This window comes from Temnothorax nylanderi, unplaced genomic scaffold (genome assembly GCF_030848795.1).
Source record: "Temnothorax nylanderi isolate EJ_2023f unplaced genomic scaffold, tnyl_v1.0 TNYL_tig0032_pilon, whole genome shotgun sequence".
Taxonomy (NCBI): Eukaryota; Metazoa; Arthropoda; class Insecta; order Hymenoptera; family Formicidae; genus Temnothorax; species Temnothorax nylanderi.
This window is the reverse complement of record NW_027249094.1, coordinates 832,046-852,614: the sequence shown is the minus strand read 5'-3', so window position 1 is coordinate 852,614 and position 20,569 is coordinate 832,046. Positions and strand designations below refer to the sequence as shown.

Genomic DNA, 20,569 nt, shown 5'->3' with positions numbered 1-20,569 from the left:
AATCGAGTAATAATTTGCGTTTGCTCGCGCTCTTTCCGCATGGCGGAATTTATCGGCGCCGGTGACGTTAACAACGCACATACGCCGACGTGCTTGAATCGTGTCCGGCAAATCAAATTGCAGTGATCACCGACGTGCGCAACGATAACCGATAAATATTAAGAACAATGTTTCCTCTTATTTATCCGTCTGTTTTTTTTTCCACTTACTTATGTTAGACGCAAAGGAAGATAAAGCAACGCATGTTTTACTATTTTTTATTTTATTTCATCTCTTTACTTTTATTACATGCATTAACGCGTCAAATTTTGTAGCAGTTCAATTGATTCGAATCTTGTTTATTTACTCAAATATGCGTCGCATTTCCTCCAAACGAATCGCCGCAATTTTCGCAAGGACCCCGTCAAGCGGATTAAGTAATCCCCCATGGTCCACGGTTTACATGGGGGGAGGGGCGCGATTCTCACGTACCCCTCGCACAGTCAACCAACCGAGACCAGTGAGCTTTCGCCGCGATATTAATACCTATACGCGAGCACACCATAAACCTGATGTTTACCACGCAATACGCGGTGAGAATTCTCGCACGAGGTCACGGTCGACTAATGGCACCTGAATCTGTTGCCAGCCGTAATACATAAATCAAACTAATGTTCGCGTAAACGTCGCGGTCAATAATCGCCAAACATATCGCACGAAGTAGACAAATATTGTTCTCTTTTCGATATAACACAAGTCGGTAACGCAAATGGACGAACCTGGAGATATATCTGTACCTTAGAAATAAAGAATTGTATCTCTATTATTATGAATTCAGAGAAAACAAGGTTTAAAGTTTTAAATAGGGAAATGGTGCATTTTTTTGAAGATTTAATAAAGTAACTGATATGTTTAATATTATAGTACAACTGCCAATAACGCGCTGTACCTGACCAAAATTATGAAAATTTTCATTACGACTTTTTCTAAACATTATGTCTCTAGAAACTAGTAATAATAGATATAAGACCTTTTACCATTATACAATTTAAGCTCCTGGTATATTGAAAAATGTATTAACTCCACTTTGACAAAAACTGGAGATACGATATCCTTTATCTCCAATTGTAAGGTATATGTATAAAGTTACATCTTTAAATCGCGACTTTCTTAGCACCCGCAGCTGGCACTGAAAATTAATAGAAGCTTGATACATTGACAGTTAAAAAACATTTATTTTAAAAGATTGCAAAAAAATAGCAACTATATAGAAGTATCCTACAGGAAATTACAATATGACAGATGGTTCAATTATTTATTCAATTCTGATGCCGTTCAACAATAATTACAAAGAAGTAAAAGAGTCGCCGAGAGAGAGTGAAGTGGAAGTCGCAAAGCCTCGTTATGCTCATCGCTAATTACATCAACGAAGGTTACAAACAGCGCCTCCCGTTTTATCGCTCTCCCTTATCGCCGACGGAAGACTTGCTTCTTGCCGGACGGTAATGGCGCCAATAACGCGCTTTCTAATTCCGACACGGGAAATTCCGGAGGCGTCGGGTCAGGGAGATTCCCGCGTTAGCCAGGGATAAAACGCCCGGCTCGATATCAGAGAAGAAAGGCGCTCGCGGATATAAATGTTATTACGCGAAAGCACTTCCCCCGATCTCCCCCGGTCCGATGGCCGCCCCTTTCGTCCGCCCTGCGCCCCTCACGCCTCCTACTCGGGATCGTTTTTCTTGTGGGTGCGATGTTTCCAGGCGGAAAATAAGATAATGGCCCGACGCTAGGCGCGAAAAGCCCCGCGAGCGGGGAAAATGGCCCGGCGGGAAATAGCGAAGATCGTGGGAGCGACGACACCTGCCCCGCGCGCGCGACGGAGGGCGCCCGCAGGAGAGGAGAAAAAAAAATAAAGGGACGAGCGTCATTCCTTCGGGCGGGACTCGAGGGAGGAAGGAGCGCGCACGGTGGAAATGTGTCGCGCGATCGCGTAATCGAGTCACCGTGATAAACGCGTGAGAATAAATCAGACGGCGGGACGCGATTGGCTTCCGAGGCGGACGGGACAAAAATTGCGTGGATTCAGAAATTTGCAGCGGAACCATTGCGCGAATTAATCGGCTCGATTACTCGTAGCGTTGCCACGCGATCCGTCGCAATTGAAATTGGCTGAATCGGTTTCAGCCAACGAGTACCGTTTCCATAATATGCCTTTTGATCACGCGTGAAGATCACGCGAAATTAAAAATGTAGATCATTTCGCGTAAATTGAAAATTTTATTTATCTCTCACACATTGAGGTGCAATGTAACTCTTTCCATTTTTATCATTCAAAGAGGGGAGATAAGAAAATCGGGGCAAAAATATTCAGCGATAAAATACGTTTAATAAATGTTAATAAATATTCCCGTTAAGCGTATCGCGCGGAAATCCTTCTGTCGTTAGAAATTAAGCGACAGTTGAGAATGAGTCAACGGTAATTGCCGGCACGACAATACTCGCAATGTAGTGGAAACACTGACTGTAATTAAATAGAAATTGTTAATGCAGCCGACAAAATATGGCGCGCGTTGTTTGTGACTTTCGTTATGCTCTCTCCCGTAGCAGACTGCCAGAAGCCTCAGAGCTCGGAGCCGAGGAGGAAACACGTCCTTCGATCCTCGCGCAGACCGCGGAGAGAACGAACTCCGTCGCAGCGCCGTCTAACGAGTATTATAATTACTGTCGCGTAACTCAATATTGCACCCTCGATATGCTAAACTCCCGCGGAATATAGTGTTAATAGGCGTGGAATGGCGCGGGACAACACCCCGCTTCTATTAATTGCACTTCACCCTAAATGCAAATTGTTCGAAATTGAGCGAGGGCTCCCCGAATATTTGGAAACTCCATTACGGGGCAGTGTTCGTCCTTTCGTTCCTCGCGTACACACACACGCACGCACGCAAACACACACACACACACACACACACACTCGTGCGTACGCACACCACCTTGTTGCGGCCTGACGCGAAGGGCGGTTTCAATCGGGCAGGGTACACGCGATGAAAAATCTATCTGGGGATAGAGACGAAATTAGATAGCGAATAATATGGAATCTGAGACTGAAAGTCGCGAGTCTTCCTGTCGTAGTTCGTTACACGTGTATTGTCTCGAGAAACATTCATCAGCTTTCTATTATGTTGACTATCATTCGACAAATAACATTTGCACCTTTTATTAATAAAAAAAAATGTAATAACCAAGACACATACAGGAATGTAAGTTGAAATATAGAAGACAAAAGAAATAAAATTTAAGGAAAAAGTAACACGCACAAAAGATATCAAAAATGTTAAAATCGTACCATTTATTTTCTAGTACGGAGCTTAATTAATTTACGTGAAGAAATGTCGATTTGATCAGTGAGATTCAAAGCAAGTATTCGCGATGGTGGTAAAATCAAATGAAGTTTCGGTGTTTCGACTCTCGATCATTTGGCAAAAAAACTTAAAACGTTCAGGGCAAATAAAGCCGAAGGTTAGTCGACGGCACGGAAGACGGAGTCCGCCGTTTCCCGTTGATATCTTCGGAAGATTAGCTGTCCAAGGTTCTGAGGTCTGTGGCTCAATTAAGCACTCCGTTTAGCGCTTGACTAAAAAGGGTTGGGAGACCCTCGCCCTGCCCCCTCGAGCATCAATCATGTCGGAGCAACCCTTTTCCCGAGGGCGGTTTTGCTCCTCTATTGAGACGAAGTGTTGTGCTCAAACACAAAAACACTTCATTTGGCAGATTAGCTGTTAAACACTAAGGGTGCACGCGCCGTAGCTATCGCCGATAAGCACGAAAAGTGTCTGGAGAGAAAAGCGTATTGGTCCCCCGTACCATTTGTTCGTGCAAATTACTAAAACGATTAGAACAAAGATCTAATCGAGAGTATTTGTCAAGGAGATGACGTATTATCTGTTCGTTGATTTCATCTTTCTTATAGGTGACATCGTTTAGAGTAAGGAGAAGCTATTTATGTCAGTTAAAGAAAAAATCGGATAAAAAATTTTCAAGACAGGGAGAGGCTTTTTGGTTTTTTGTCTTGAAAATTTTTTATCCGATTTTTTTCTTTAACTGACTCAGATAGCGCCTCTTTATCCTATATTGTATTGTAAATTGCTGCTTGACCCTATAAGTTTAACATGACTTAATCAAATTTTCTTATTCTAATTTTTAATTATCTTTATAATTTACGTTAATATCGATTTAATATTTTCGATAAGTGTACATGGTATCGTAAAGTTTGAGAAAATGAAAAATTTTACCGTTTTACAAATTACAAACGCGTAAAAAATTTACTTAAAAATGTACTTGCAGTACAAACCCGGCGTATTGCTTCGACATCAATGAAGGAAGCTGGTATTCTTTTAAACATTCAATCTAGACAATTGTATCTGACAGGAAGAACAATTCATTCTTTAGATTTTACGGACGTAAAACCGCCGTGCCAGTAGCGGAAGACGTACCACGCTAATTGAGGATTAATAAGACGGGAAAATAGCAAAGGATTTCCCACGGAGGGGGCTCCCTTGACTACTCGCCGCTTCTTTCTGCGTCACGAGTGGGCGGAGGAGCTTCCATGTAGGACACACGGTACATTCGGTACGTGCCTGCTCGTTTTAATATCGCATATAACATTATGAAGCCGTTGTCGGCGTTCTGTCGGTCCTGAGGCCGGCAATTAACAATTAGCTGGCGGTCCTTGTAATCGAATTACGGCGGCCATTGTCGCGGGCCCAGGTACAAACGTATTCAATTCCATCGGGGGTACCTTCAGAGCACCGGCAGCACTCTCCCCTCCCCGCTCACCCCCGGCGGGATATCCACAGGGACCTTATTGGCTCGTCTCTCTTTTTTTCCACGGTGCTCTAAGATCGGATTTCTCGCCGCCGCGCTGCATGCGCATAGATGCAGACTGCAGCCGTGGTGGGATCCCTTACAAAGGCAGGCCCGGGCGAACCTCTACACAGGCGGGGATGAATGTCACCCCGTGAAAATATATCCGTTTCAACAGTTTGAGATTTCGAGTCGTGGAGGATCGCGCAGGTATCCCTCCGTCCCGGGTATCACGCGTGCACGGCGCGGCGTAGCAATAGCGGCCGTAGGATTAGTAACGTTAAACTGCCGTGTTCGCGCGGAGATACTGCGATAAAGACGAGACGAATTGTCCGACGGATAAACATGTCCATCTTGGATCGTTTCCCAATATCGTTTATCGTTGCCGTGTCCGGCGTCGAAACAGGAACGATACCATACTTTTCCTACTAATTCGACACAGAAAATAAATGAAAAAAAAAATGGAAATTTATAAACGCTGGAATTATCAAGATAAAATCGCCTAGAATATGATCAATTTAAAAGAATAACATAGAAAACGGATTCTTGAAAGATTTGTTTTAGTGATTTCGTTAAATGTCATTTAATCGATCCACACAACGATTAACAAATATGATTAATATATAAATATATTAATAAAAATTTTTGTCCGCCACGTGAATAATCCATATTATATTCATCGGAAAACGGCCAAGTAAATTTGATACGAACTGTGCAATCATGCCACGATTCTTCGAAAGGTGCAAGGTTGTATCTCGGGGAATGCCTGGCACCGGAGCGCTCGATCCCGTTAAAAGTTCTCTCTCAAACGACCCTGACGTAGAGAGATCGTGCCAATTATCAATTTCCAAATCCCGTTTGATTAAAGCTATTCGACTACGAAAGAGCCCCCGCTTTATCGAGGCATCTCGCGGCCCTTTAACGAGTAACCGATGTCAAACGCAGCCGGAGAAGAGACCGACAAACGCACACGTAAACACACACACACACACACATACGTACAGGCAGAGCCCACGCGCGACGTGTATTCACGTGCAGAGAGAAGGAAGGAAGGAAGGGAAGCTCGGGGTCACTCTCTCGCCGGGGAATACAACGAATTCGAGATATATCCAGGCAGAACCAACTATTAATTTGGTTCCCAGGCGTCGGGCAGAGGTAGGGGCAGAAGTACGAGCGAAGAGCCACGAAGGGCGGGCACGTGGAAGGTAGAAGGAAGGGCTATGGAGAGGAAGAGAGAGAGAGAGAAAGAGAGAGACAGAGAGAGAGAGAGAGAGAGAGAGAGAGAAAGAGAAAGACAGAGAGAGAGAGAGAGAGAGAGGGGAGGGGAGGCTTCAACCAGGACCAGAAAGCCTCCGGGGCAACAGATTACTGTCTACGGCCTACACCCTTCGCCTCCACCCCATCTCCCGTCCTTTTCCACCACTCCGGTCCTTTCCTCCTCTGCATACCCATCTCCCGGTCGACCGTGGCTGGCCCATGAAGTTAATAATCATCAAAAGTCACAGTGTTTGTCGAGGGCGGCCGCCCTTTGTGCGCCCACGCGTGCTTCTGACGCTAATACGACTCCACCCGGGCTTTATTACGAGTTATTAGAGTTATTACATCGGCGACGGATTTTCACGTGCAGCGCACTTACGATCGCGAGCGTGTTTCTTTTATATCTCGCTCGCATTTTTTTTCCACCGCCGAGACTTTTTCTTCCCCGTGTTTTTGCGAATTCGCTTTTCCCCTGTTGTTTCCCGTTGAAAGAAGCGGCGGTGAAAATTAGATTCGTTTGCCACAAATGTCTTAGAACGTAATGGTACTTTGCAAAATAGCGTATGTGAGAAAGCGCTAAACGTTAAGAAAAAGTATATTGATTGTACTGGCAAGAAATTAACTTAAAAGAAATATAATAAAATGTTAAAAGAGCGACAAAAGTAAATAGTGCAGTTAGAGCTGATCACTATAAAATGTTATTTGTCTTTGCTGCTCTGTTAATTATATTTAACCCTTAAATGCCACCCGGGGTCCAGCGGACCCCAGACCCTTTAGAATGATATATTTTCAAATGTTTCCGCCAAATATGGAGATCATATTTATTTATTTATTATTTTTTATTTTTTTGATTTTGGAGCCAACATTTTAACTGTTGGTGATCTTAATTTTTTATACTATGTTGAAATTGAAATTTTAACAATATAAGCATTTTATTCTCTTTTCTAAGCCTTGAACAACATTGAAAATAATTTTCATAACTAAATATCAAAAAATCAATAAGTAAGGAGACATTTTTCATGCTGGGGTCTTGTAGACCCCATGTGTCATTTACGAGATTCTTGAGAGGTGTGGCATTTAAGGGTTAAGGAACTGACGATAAGGAATCATAAACATTACATTTGTGATATAATTAGCAGTGAGCACGTGATTTTATTCTATTTAGCTGTTTGCAATCCAATATAAACGGTATTTTATGTTAATTTCATTTAACTGAAAGTAATCCACAGAAAGAGAGAAAGAGAGAGAGAGAGTGAGAGGGCAGGAGGGGAGGAAGGGGGAGGAAGGGGGATTCACTGAAAGTGGCGCATTGGCCAGACTCTGATGAGTGTCTCTATAAACGAGCAGTCTTAATTGCGGTACAGTCACCGGGATTGTATGCGGCAGAACACACAGCCGCGAAACGCGAAACGATGGCGTTGCTACTGTGAATACACGACGCAGCGTAATTTCGAATGCACAGACGTGATTTAATAGCGTTAAATGCTCGCGCGCGCCGCGATCCAGTTCCCGGGGTCTAATTCTCTCTCGAGTCTAATTCCTTCGACTTCCCTGTTAACGCTAACCAAAGTTAACTAAATGTTTCTTTTCTTATTATCATTATCTTACTATTGTTCGTGATGTTGTGATGTAATCCGCTGTAAATGTATATGTATATATAACGCGAGGAAAAGAATGTAACGCAAACGGAGAATGTATTATATATAGTGACGGATTTGGCTCAGCGGAATTAAAAAGATGTTATTTGTGTACACATATCTGTGGTATTCCGAATACGAGGAAAAAAAGAGAATCCGGAAAGTCATCATCGTTCCGATCGGCGACTTCACAGAGCTTTCCTCCGAACTGTGCACAAATGACAAAAGCTCGCGCACATACGCAGAGAGATCCGTTTGAAAGCCTCGTTTTGGGCGCAAACATATTGTCTGGTAATTAGCTTCCTGCACAAAAGATGCATTCACTCGGAGCCGATCTCGTCGCCGCGAGAGCGTGTATAGCGAGAAAATACAACGACTAGGCCAGACAATGTGGGTACGGTGTCAAAATACGCGGACCATACGGCTAATTTGTCGAATTTCTACGCGGTCTCTCATTCACGCCACCCTGCCGGTCCCCATCCCGCACGCGCTACTCGAAAGCGTACTTGTTCGCGTATTGCACATTGTGACTAATTTTTTAAGAATTGCAGAATGCCGAAAAATTCGTTTATTTAATGATTTCATTGTTGTCCATTAAAATAAAATAAATTCCTGACTTTTTATTTGAAGAAATGCAATAGTAGTTGCAGAGATGAGAAAATGGAATATTACATCTGTGAGCAAAATATCATTATAAAATTGAAATTTTATCATAATATTTTTAATACCTGATATTAATAACTACGATGTATAACGTTTGCGTCTCAATTGTTATAAAATTGTTAAGCTGTTGTAATACTAAATGATTAGCTAAATATGTCTGATACTTTTTTAATAATTATTAATTAAATGATTGTTTGACATTTACGTTTAAATTTTAAGCATGGAATAACTTGACATTATACTATTTCATACATTTTTAATGCGATTATTTGTCAAATATAGAATGATGTACGGGATAAGAAAATATTCGCATCTAATGCATTGAAATTTTTGTGACTTTGTGACAAAAGTTCTTGTAGTTCTTGTTATCTGAGGATCATCCAACAAAATCATTGTGCGCGATGCGAGGTACCACTCGAGAACAACAAACGGACGATCCGTGGCGTATCCGTGAACGGCGAGCCGTTTAGTCGCATTGTAAAAGTGAAATCGCCTCGTGTTTGGGATGTTATTTGTAACACATTAGTATTGTATCGCAGTACGACGGGGTTAGGTCGGGGTGTTGGAGTGTTTAAGGGTGATTACACGCAACGACAGGGGTGGCTTTATTGGAGGACGCCGCCAGCGGTGCTCACTTATACCATACCAGAAGATCTCTAAGAATTGTAAGAATGGACATATACCTGGTGTTATATAAAATCACAGCTGGTTTACCTCAAAAAGAAAATACGATCTTTGAATTACCAAACACAAAAATAAACATAAATTTGTTTAATTGTTATATAATTTTATAAATATATATATATATATATATATATATATATATATATAATGCTATTATAAGATAATAAATAGAAAGAAACTCGTAAGAAATTTCCGCTAAAGTTACACTTATGATAATTTAATTTTTCAATTACAATTATTTCTTCGACCACGTTGACTGTATTTTTGTTCTTTCGAACCCTATATCATATTTATCATATTCTTCATTGCTCTCTTGCAATTACTTGTTTTATTATAAATTAAATATTTATTAAATTTCTTTCTTTTGTTCATCTCAAGTTGATAGTTTGATTATAATAAAAGTATTGATTATAATAAAAAATTCTTATGTTATAACACTCGTACAATTAAATATAATAAAGTAGCCTGAGTACAAAAAGAAGCATTAAAATAAAAAACTTGCAATTTATCTCACATATTTGTGTAAACCAACATAATTAATGAAGGACTATCAATTAACGACGATTCAAGCAGCAGTTGAATCCGCGTATACAAGCGGAGTTTACAATTAGAGAAGAAGAGCAAAATGAGAACGACTGCATAGGATTGAATTTGGCCGACAGTTTGACAGGGCTGAAGCAGAGAAGGGGGAATAGCACGGGGAGAGAGAGAAAGAGAGAAAGAAAGAGAAGTAGAGAAGGAGATGGGGGGCATAAAAAGCGCGGTGAATAATAGACTCCAACCCTCTCCAAACATCTCCCTTCTCTATGCATACCGCGGTACCCTGGACCGGAATCTAGGCTTATATTCGAAACGTGTCCCGTCTTCCGTCTCTCTCTCTCTCTCTCTCTCTCGCGCGCCCTTTTCACCCTCTGTTCCCCCTCTCTTCCCTCTCTCCTCTCTTCTATCCGCGATTGTCGTAGTGTACCGACGATAGGGCTTTGATAGACTTGTAATACACCCGGAAGAAAAATAACCTCGTCTTTTTCCTTGTCCGCGGATTAGTGGTAGCGTTGTGTTGGCCTTTTTTAGCTAGGGCTATTAACATCGATGATTACGGTTGTTGAACGTACGTCTACCGTGCACGCGTAACAGTCGAACCATTATCAGCGTGTTGCTCTCAAAAACTAGGGGTAATCCTTTAAACGAGTAGAAGATAATCGAAATAATCAGAAATGATCGGCTACGAAACATCATCTAAACATTAACTAACCGGGATTCAACGCTTTATTTCTTTCTAGCACTGCCATGAAAGAAAATGAAGAAATAGTTTAATCTCATTTTATTACATCTGTAATATCTATAAGAATAATTATATGTTACATCTATAACATCTATAAGACTAATTATATCTAGAACAGATATCTTAAATTCCGAATTAGAAGTCATAATTTTGCACCGCTTGATCTCCAATAGTTTTTAATTAATAGTGATAACAATTTTATTCACAAATATTTTCTGAAAAAAATATGTCAATATATGTTAAATTAAGACTAATTTCACACATTATCACATCTGATAACGAGACATCTCTTCATACATAAAAAGTCACTGCTGAATCGCAAGTAATTTTTATATAGAAATAATATTAAAAATGTCACTTTGTACAGCAAAGAATACTTAATATTTCTGATAATATTAATGACGTGTATAGTAATTAATACACGATGTGTATTACTTTAAATATCCGAATGTCGCATGCATCAGCTGATTCTTAAAATTAGGTTGTTGAATCTACTTGATAACGAGCTACATGCAGAAAATATTAACGAGCTTTAAACGATTTTGCAAATTAACAAAAAAAGGTTAAAATTGTTCCGATAATTTTTCTTCGTCGAAGAGGATGAAATATAATTCGATAATTTTTCTTCAGTAGAGAAAACTTTCTGGATCTAACTCAATATTTAATATGAGATTGGAGAACTGAAAAGCGTATTATGTGACTTATTCAGTGAAAAAATTAGCAGCTGCTCCCTCATGCAAAAAAGGATTTTGCTGATACACTGAAGTATTGTCAATTCAATTAAGTTTCTCGCGTGACGCGCTACGGTGTGAGAAAATAAATAATTCATGCATGTTTGACCCCACACTGCGCCCGTAAAACGCCCGTGAACTATCAGCGTCCTGTAGGAAAGACGTCGATATCAACGTCATCCCGATTTTGCGCGGAGCACTAATAGGAAGACACATTAATCTCTCCCATCGTAAAGGTTTTAATATCCATCTCGCACGACTTGGCCCACCTTCGACTTTCATCGAGCCGCGATCTCGTGCGAGTAGGCAGTCTGAAATACGAGAGTTTTGCTAAAAAAAAAAGAAACAATTCTTTTTCATGTTTCATGGACGTTAACATTATTGCGTCTATTGTGCTATTGTATTGCTATCAATATCAATTAATATAATTTATTCTTTATCTCTTATCTAGTGAGCTTTGTTTCTCTTAAATTCCGCTTTCTCACACACATCTAAATTTAATATAAATGTTTCGATAACAATTTCCTATTTCTTGGATGTGTTATTCTGTCATTACAGTGCGTCATTAGTATTACGCAGCATTACACTTGCAAAAATGGCATGGTTTAATTATAAGTAATAAATGGTTTATAAGTGATTTATATACCTCTCTTCTGAATTTATTAAAATATTAATTAGAGCATGAAAGTTTCTAAATGGTACGTTTTCGACACAAATCCCCATCGTGTCCCTGAAAATCGACGCCACCACGATGTACCGCGACGTCTTCGCGCGTATCCGCGCGACTCTGTCAGCGGCCTCACAAGCCGCCACCACCACGGGGGAACAATGCCCCGAAATCTGTTAATACTCCAAACGGCAACAATGAACTCGACGTGGCGTGAACACCTCGAATACCTTTTTGCTGGCGCTAATCCGAATTCGACGAGAGCCGCCGTCGAGTATAAAGCGACCATCGTCCCGGAACGATGCGTTTCATCGGAGAGACGGAGAGAGAGAGAGAGAGAGGGGGAGAGAGAGAGAGAGAGAGAGAGAGAGAGAGAGAGAGAGAGAGAGAGAGAGAGAGAGAGAGAGAGAGAGAGAGAGAGAGAAATAGCGAGGGAGGGAAAGGGAGAGAGAAATGAGAGGCAATCGTATACGTGCACGTACGTGTGCAGGGTAAGAGAAAAAAAAGCTCGTGCGACAGATAGAGTTCGAGAGTGATTTTCGGCGCGATATGCTTCTTGCTCGTCGAGTGCTTGTCACCGTATGTTACCAAAGAGAACGAGAGTTATTCTTTATTCTTACGTCCAGTCACCAAAAACACATACATCCATACATTTATATTTTTCGCATGTTAGATAACAAATGTGCATCCAGGTCGACTGGTAGGGCGCACATGCGTCTACGCAAGAAATAGCAAATTGATTTATTAAATTGAAAACTGTCTTGGGATAAAATGTTTTGAGATCTAGCAAATGACCTGGTAAGATCTTTATTTTTCTCTTTTCATTTCGTGAAAAAGATTATACAGTATCATAACATTTACGATGTATCATTTATAATTCATTTTTAAAAATTGCGTGACGTTTATCAGCCACACTCTTCACGTCGGATTCAACGATTCTATGCGAAAGAGTCGGAACTGTTATTCCGTTGTTACTTGCGCATTAACGCGATAATGATAATTAGCCCTCTTATCCGCGCGTCAACCTTCCAGCGAAATCTTGCAAATTATGCAACTCCGACATCACGAAGTTTCTCGGGCGAGAGTGTGTGCCACGTAAAATCCTCACAGAGACTAACACGCCAAGGAGGAAGCGGGGCACGGTGAGGGAGGGAAGGGGCACGAAAAAGTGTCGCCGCTTCTCAGCGACAACGGAACGACGTCCAATTTTAATCTCGGAATTACTTCCATTTTATTTCAATTTTCTTGCATTTAAACCGTCTAAGCGAGTTTACCTTCGCAATATCATTGCCGAGGATCGTCGCCGGCTGGTCGGGTTGGGTAGGAAGAGGACCGAGGGAGGGAAAAGGGAGAGCGAGAAAGAGAGAGGGATAAGAAGAAGGACATCGGCGGAGACGGGCGGAAAAGGTGGAAGTACCTGCTCTAATAAATTTACGACCTAAAAAGATTAAGCCGCGTTAGCCCTGTTCTTTATATTTCCGCGAGAGGAGCGAGAACGAGAGAGCGCGCGCTCTCTCGCCGCTAAAGTCGGTCCTCGGCGAACAAGACGAAGAGACGAAACGTTACGGTGAGGCGCAGGATGCAGAGAGAGAAAGAGAGAAAGAAAGAGAGAGAAAGAGAGTGGGAGAAGACTGCGGAAGGGGAGGGAAAGGGAGGCAAGATGGTACGAGATGGAAAAGGATATATAAGAGATACGAAGGGAAATTCGCTTATTTTCCCATCATTTCGGCGTGGCATCTTGTCCGTAGCCTTTTCTCATCCACGGAGCCAGGAAAGAAAATTGCTTCTCGTTCTCGAGAGCGGAATATCATCCTGATGAGCCCGGGAATGCTCCGATATCCACTCCCCCGCAACCCTCTTTCCTCCCCTTTCCCCTCTCCCTTCCTCCCCCCTTCCTCCTCTTGCATCGAGCTCCAAACCTCGGATGATGCCTCCGACGTTTAACCCCGTCTTCGTTTCACTTCGTTTCCGCGTTTTTCTCTGTGTCTCTCGCTCTCTCTTTCTCTCTCTCCCTCCGCATACTCTTTCTCCTTTTCTGACGATTCACCGCCACTCATTCCCGACGGTAATATTCAATTTGCTAGTCGTCTCGTTATTCGAACGCGACACCTCACCCTATCACCGATTTCGGAGGCGTCGGAGGAATTTTTACGTCGTCTATTAATAAACAAATTTGCGAAGAGCTAATTTCAAGAGCGTGCGCGACGATATGGGACATGACTTTGTTAGTTTCGTGTTATTACTTATTACTTTTATCTTGGATAATATTCATTTCATTTCTCACGCGCGTTAAGATTGTAATCCTGGTTGAAATATCTTAATTAAGACACCACTCAAGTTAAGATGCCTTTACATTTACACTGAATTCGTAACTTTTCACTCTAGGGGCCTATTGATGATCGCGTCAAAGTGTATACTATAGCAGGGAAACCGAGGTCAGGAGTAATTCGCGTATAAACAATTATCCTCCAACCGTTCGCTGTCAGCTACCGTGGAGAAGCTGGAATTGATTGCTCATCGTTAGTTGTCCGATCTTAAGCATTAAGACTGCCGAAGCAAAAACCGAGATTCGATCGCCAATGGATCGCAGCCTGGATGGTTCACGCTTACCACGCCGCCGCGTGTGAATTCGTCACGGACGGGGCACCCGGTGGGCCTTATACCAAGGCACATCTCGGTCGAAACTGAATAATTCATAAGCCGAGACCCCGATAGCATCGGCTCTTAACGCAATAGACTTAAGCGAGCTGCCAACAGCAGCCATGTTACAATAAAGAAATCAACATGGCCGAGAGAGCCGTCACGGCGAGCCGGGGTACTCCCTCCGGCGTTTTCCTTCCCTCCTTGGGTCCACCTTGGAGGCGCACCGCGTCGCGTCACGTCGCGTCGCTTGCTCACTTTCGATTTCGCCCCACGGGCTCGTTACCCTCTTAATGCCGATGGAAGGGTGGACCCCCCTCTCACACCCTCCAATCTTTACGCCGACCGACCCTCTTCTTGGCCCCCCCTTTTCTTAGCCAACACCGTTTTCAGGGTTGGACTTAGGAGACCCGCCCAAAGAAAGACATTTCTGCAACCCTCCTTTTGGAGCAGAAGTCGAGAAATATACGGAAGAGAGAGAAAGTCAGAGAGAGAGAGAGAGAGAGAGAGAGAGAGAGAGAGAGTGCAGAAAAGAGAGAAAGTCTTGGCAGCCACTTTTCTCGCCCTCCGCATGATTGCACCCCGCCAAAGGAACTCCATTTTCTATCGAATCCTCTGAATCTCTCTTCTCTCTTTCCTTACCGCTACTTTTTTTCACTTTGCTTTGACTTACTGTTACTATCTTGCTCATTTTCGCCTACTTTCTCGCGATTAGATTTTTGCAAATGATCGATCTCTGTCGGAGCAAAGCAAATGTGACCCTTCTTTAGTCGAAACTAGTTCAATCAGAAGTGCTAATGTCAATCTCAGAAATGTAACGACGCGGATGTTTGTTCGGGGAACTCTATCAGATCAATTATGACCATGTTTTCGATATTAAAATTATTAGAGTTCTAACGACTATAAATGTGCATACTTAATCAGATTGGCAAAAAGTCCTTTTTTAATAAGGTTATTTAATATGCGAATTTCTTCTTCTTCATTAATAAATGTAGAACAACCGATCTAACTAAAATTTTTCAAGGAATTATTTATACAAGTTTACATATTAAAAATTATGTTGCTTTAATAGACATTTAATTGTATTAGTAATATTTGTGATACAAAATACTAACACACAGCGATACCTAATAATAAAAAGGTCGAAACTTTTTCTTTTTCCTCTGAGTATTTTCTCACTGAGTATTTTAAACAATTTCAATAAATTTTTTATTGTTCTATTCTTTAGGTTTTTTCTTGTTGTAAAATAATTTAATAAATATTTAAATTATAATTGATAAATATATAATTAAAATATAAATTCTCCTAAAAAAAGAATATTGTTTTAGCTCTCTCTCCCTCTCTCTTATAAAAAAAACTACGATCATAGCAGTAAGAAAATCGTAGTAGTAGTAATAAAAGAAAATAGTAGTAGAGAGAAATCGAACATTCTGCAAAGTCAAAAGCGATACCTCGAGTCTGCTGTTGAGATCGGGGCGGGAAGAATGGGAAGAAAGGAGGGTGCCCTCTTCCTCAAGTATACGGTAGTGACACGTTACCATTATCGCGTCTCAGCGGCTAATGAGAGTTTGTGCCGCCATTGTTCCCGACTTACGTCGAGCCAAACGTTGTAGCGAGCTTAATGAATTTGCGAAATTAAGCTCACAAAATATTAAATACGGCCAATATTGTCACTTATCAATTGAAGGTGGGAAGAGCGATAAACTGTATTGTGCTCGCAAAGTATCCCATAAATTTCTATCGAAGCAAATGTACGTTTGTTTCGTCGTTTATATTTATATCCCCACGTTATTCCGATTGAATAAATGATAAATTGTCGTTACGCGTTATGTTCCAGGTCTGGTTTCAGAACAGGCGAGCCAAGTGGCGTAGGCAGGAGAAAATGGAGGCTGCGAGACTAGGCTTGAGCGAATACCATCACGCTGCTAATATGAGGTTCGTCCAAATCGTTAACAAAGCTAATGTCACATAAACCCCTGTGACATATTGAATACGTAACAACTACAGCGCGGAGATATATCGTTTCAGGAACGTTGCCGGTCCAGCTCTCGGTCTGCCAGGGGATCCTTGGCTCGCGCCGCCAGGATTGCTCAGCGCGCTTCCCGGTTTCCTCGCTGCGCCTCACACGGGATATCCCAGTTACCTGACGTCTCCCAGGCGATTACCATCACCGCCAAATGTCGGCGCCGTGGCCAACTCCGTTCCAGGTAACAATTATTTCTAATCCACCTGTCCTCTTGCCAAGCATAACGCAGTTAATTTATTATGTGTAATATATTTAAAACATCCATACATCTGAGAATATAAAATTGAAACAAAGAAATAATATTTATTAAGAAAATTAAACTCTTTAATATCAAAGTATACTACACGACAATTTTTGCAATGTAAAGTATGCTTTAACCGCGATATGCAAAGTATGAGTTAGTCAGCATTTCTACGTTCATCGAGCATACCAACGAGAAGTAGAAATCGCATTGTTCGCAGGGTCGCTGGCCAGCAGTATGGCGAGCATAAGTGCCGGCGGCCACGTGCAACCACCGCCGCCAAGTCCGCCGGGACACGATCCTCGTACCTCGAGTATCCAGGCGCTCAGGATGCGGGCCAAGGAGCACGTCGAGAGCATCACCAAAGGCCTGCAGATGGTCTGAAGGTTAACTGAAGATACGCCAAGGGCGCGCACCGCTGCCAGCCTCACGCTCGTGACGGCGTGACGAGCGAGCGAGCAATCCTTCGCCCAAAGACACTCAAGATCGCGAGGAGTCGCCTGAGCAGCGCGAACGGTATATCGACCGACGAGGGCGAGAGAGTTCGTTCCGTGACGGAAGAGGAAAATCACCGCGACGCGACGGTGCTGGACATGCCGAAAGTACAAGAAGCTAGGCAAGAAGAAAAGGCGATCGTCCGTTTGTGTGTGTTTGGGAGTGAACCTGATTGAAAAGGGATCTTGTTCTTGATACCAACAGTTACCAATGGACGATCTGATGTACATTGCTGACATATTGAATCAAAGAGATTAATATTGCAACGGTCGACGATCGGTGGGTATTTTCGACGATTGTAGAGACTATCAATGTGATAATTGTCAGGTATCTATGATCAATGAGCATGTGTTCACGCGCGGTTGAAAATGGACTAATCACTGAGATCAGTCCTATGAAAACAATGTCAATGTGGAAAGTTAAATTTTTATCTGAAACAGCACGAAAAGTATAAAAGTATGCCTAGGAAATATCTACAAGATTAAGTCATTTCTTAGGGATATGCGTGTTATTGTGATGCTTTGGTAACAACGGCAGCCGACCGATTATAACGAAAATACAGCGCGTGTTTTTAATCTGACGAAAGATTTTCGAACGGATTGTATTCGTGTGAAAAATTTACTCGGGGCTCGCTCCAAATCGGCATTGTGCAATAGATAAAAGGAATTGTGTTGCGCAAACTTGTTGACTGAAGTGAGGACAAAGAAGATCAATTTTGATCAACTTGCCGTTATTATTCACGATACGTTTATTGCAAACTTGTGTGTCGAGTCTCACGCGAAATTATTTTTCAAACCGCGAATAGAAAAGTATGTAACGTGTATACATATTACCATAAAAAATACTCGAATAGTTTTTAAAGGAGGTAAATATTCGGCTCTTGATAATTATGTATACATATGACTTTGTTGTCAAAAAATCGAGATGTACATTATTTAATTTTATAAAGCAATATAACGCAGGTGCAAATGTGCGGATATTAATTAATATTGTCATGAGAATAAATGTGTAACAAATTTTTTTAAATTTATTTCTAAATAGGTTATCAACTTTTCATTTCTTCACGAATATTGAATTTATAAAACTGCAAGGCGACAATTTCGAGACGCAGTATGAGGCGAGAAATATTCCATGACGCACAAATACATTCCGTATTAGTCGATACTACGCGAATAATTGAGATATGGGGAACTAGCCAATGATAACTCACATAAAATAATTATATTATTTTACGGTCATCGAATATGTGAACAAACGTCAATGAGCTAGTATTGATTTATGTACGGGATATTTAAATTATCACTTAGTACGCGTAGGTCATTTAGAGAGATAATAAATAGCTGTCGCTTTTAATCAATTATCTACTTAGACCGCGTGTAAAGTGATAATTCAGATATTCTACGCATAAACGTTCAAATCCGCATTGAAAATCGAATTTCGATCGAGTCTCTATCTTTCTCGTTCAAACTTGCATTAACTATACGTCGCAATAAATGACGAAAAAAATAGAAAAAAAAACAATTCGTTTCAGTTTTCAACAAGAAATTCGTTTACTCAACAAGAAATCGATTTACCCAACAGTTATGCCTATCATCGAATATCCTGCGTAACAGCAGCAGGTATATAGGATACTCGGTAACAGGCAACGTACGTGCGAAGCAACGAGCAAAAAAGAACCTTGCTTGATATACGGATACTGTAAACGATCAATAAATCCGATCAAATCGAGTAACACCTCACAAAATATGTCCGATTCGCGCTCGTCGGCCGAATATCTCCTAGCAACTCGAGGCAAGTTGCGTACAAACCTACATAATAGCAAAATACGCGCGCGACCGAAGCGTTCGGTTAAACCTAAATCGTTAAGCGTAAAGCGGATGTCAGTCGGTCCCTTGGGAACCTCCTGAATCGGCAACGGCGCTCACCAACTCGACGGCGCGGCGGTCGTCAATCGCCGATCAGCGAAACTAGCGAAATATCTCTTGTAGAATATAGTGTAAAGACGCACGGAGGCGAGAAAAGTGAATTTTGACATAAACAATATTCTGCAGTATTAATACGTTAAGGCAAAGAATTGTGCATATTATCTAGACGCCATTGTGGTATGTAAATTCCAGGAGAGAGCGGAGGAGGATTCGCCACGTCATTTCCGGTCAACGTGTTGTATAATGATTGACGCGAAACTCGACTCGCGATGTGCAAAATCGTAAGGTGCAAGGTATTATTCTCTCAAATATGAAAATCTTAAGATCTTCATGAGTTTTTATGTTAACACTTTCGTTAATTCGTGTAACTATAGTGCATTCCGCGTATTTTTTTAATCTTGTGACACAGATTGTTGGCGAAATAATAAGTCTCTTCCCTATATAACTCAATATATTGATCTTGATGTATAGCTACTGGCCATTTTTAACATATACTCACGATTTTGCAGACCATGTTTCACCGACACTCGGATCATTTCGCGAGCGATGGCGATCAGCCTCCGCGGTCCGTAAACGAGACACTCGTAGAGAACGAAGAAACGTAGTTAGTCACTTCCCGGACGTCTATTTGTATATATACCCGCTCGTGACAGAATAAAATTCGATGTACATATTTAATCGTACCATATCGTTTGAAGACAAGGCCTCCTTTATTGAAATAAAAATACAAACGATGATAATATATTAAAATGAAATGACAAATACTTTACAATCTTTTCTCACCGTCAATGTTTTCCTCTCCTTAAATCCAAGATCCTTCATATAAAAACATTAATAAATAAATTTGTAGCCAGTATGTGAAAAACGTAATAAAACCTCAAAGTTCATGAGATAATTGTATAATAATGCATAATAATTTTATAAATACTTAAAAAGAGAAATACTTGTCAATTTTTTAAATTTATAAATTTCATAAACTTGTAAAAAACTTATTCTTTTCAATATTTTAATTTGATAATATATTTTTTTGTTAGATTCTTTTAAGTAATTATTAGCTTCAGATCTCGAAGAGTCACTCACTTATTCATTACTTTCATTTATTTATTTACATCAATCAAGAAATTTACTGTAATTTATTATAGCACAGCTAATCCTTATTAGATTGCACCTTTCATGCGCTAGTTGCAAATCGGTCTGAGATGTATACTGTGAAAATTTTAATTCCTACGGAGAAAGTAATACATATTTGCAAAGGAATTAACATATCAAAGAACGACTTTAATTAAGTCTTAATTCATTTCCGAGAAGAGAAAGAAGGAGGAAGAGAGTTGCAACCGGTAGAAGGCTATCATTCGTCTTTCTTCGAGTTTAATTAAAACTGAAGATTTGTTAGAACACGAAGAATCCGTTAACGCTAAAACAGTCAAGAATTGGCGATTGTTTAGAAGAATAATTTTCCTTGTTATCTAAAATAAAACA

At 41.0% G+C, this 20,569-nt stretch overlaps 1 protein-coding gene across 2 annotated transcripts in view; it reads left to right on the top strand.

Moving 5' to 3' along the window:
* Window positions 1-19,852, top strand: part of LOC139770759 (retinal homeobox protein Rx1-like) — a 46,869-nt gene extending 27,017 nt beyond the window's left edge. The window contains exons 3-5 of one of the 2 annotated variants that reach the window (XM_071702926.1): window positions 16,241-16,338; window positions 16,432-16,610; window positions 16,891-19,852. In XM_071702926.1, coding sequence (XP_071559027.1) covers window positions 16,241-16,338; window positions 16,432-16,610; window positions 16,891-17,054 — 441 coding nt within the window. In that variant the 3' untranslated portion in view covers window positions 17,055-19,852. Of the gene's footprint in view, window positions 1-16,240; window positions 16,339-16,431; window positions 16,611-16,872 lie in introns of both variants that reach the window. The other variant, XM_071702925.1, reaches the window with a different exon arrangement.
* Window positions 19,853-20,569: the final 717 nt, after the last annotated feature.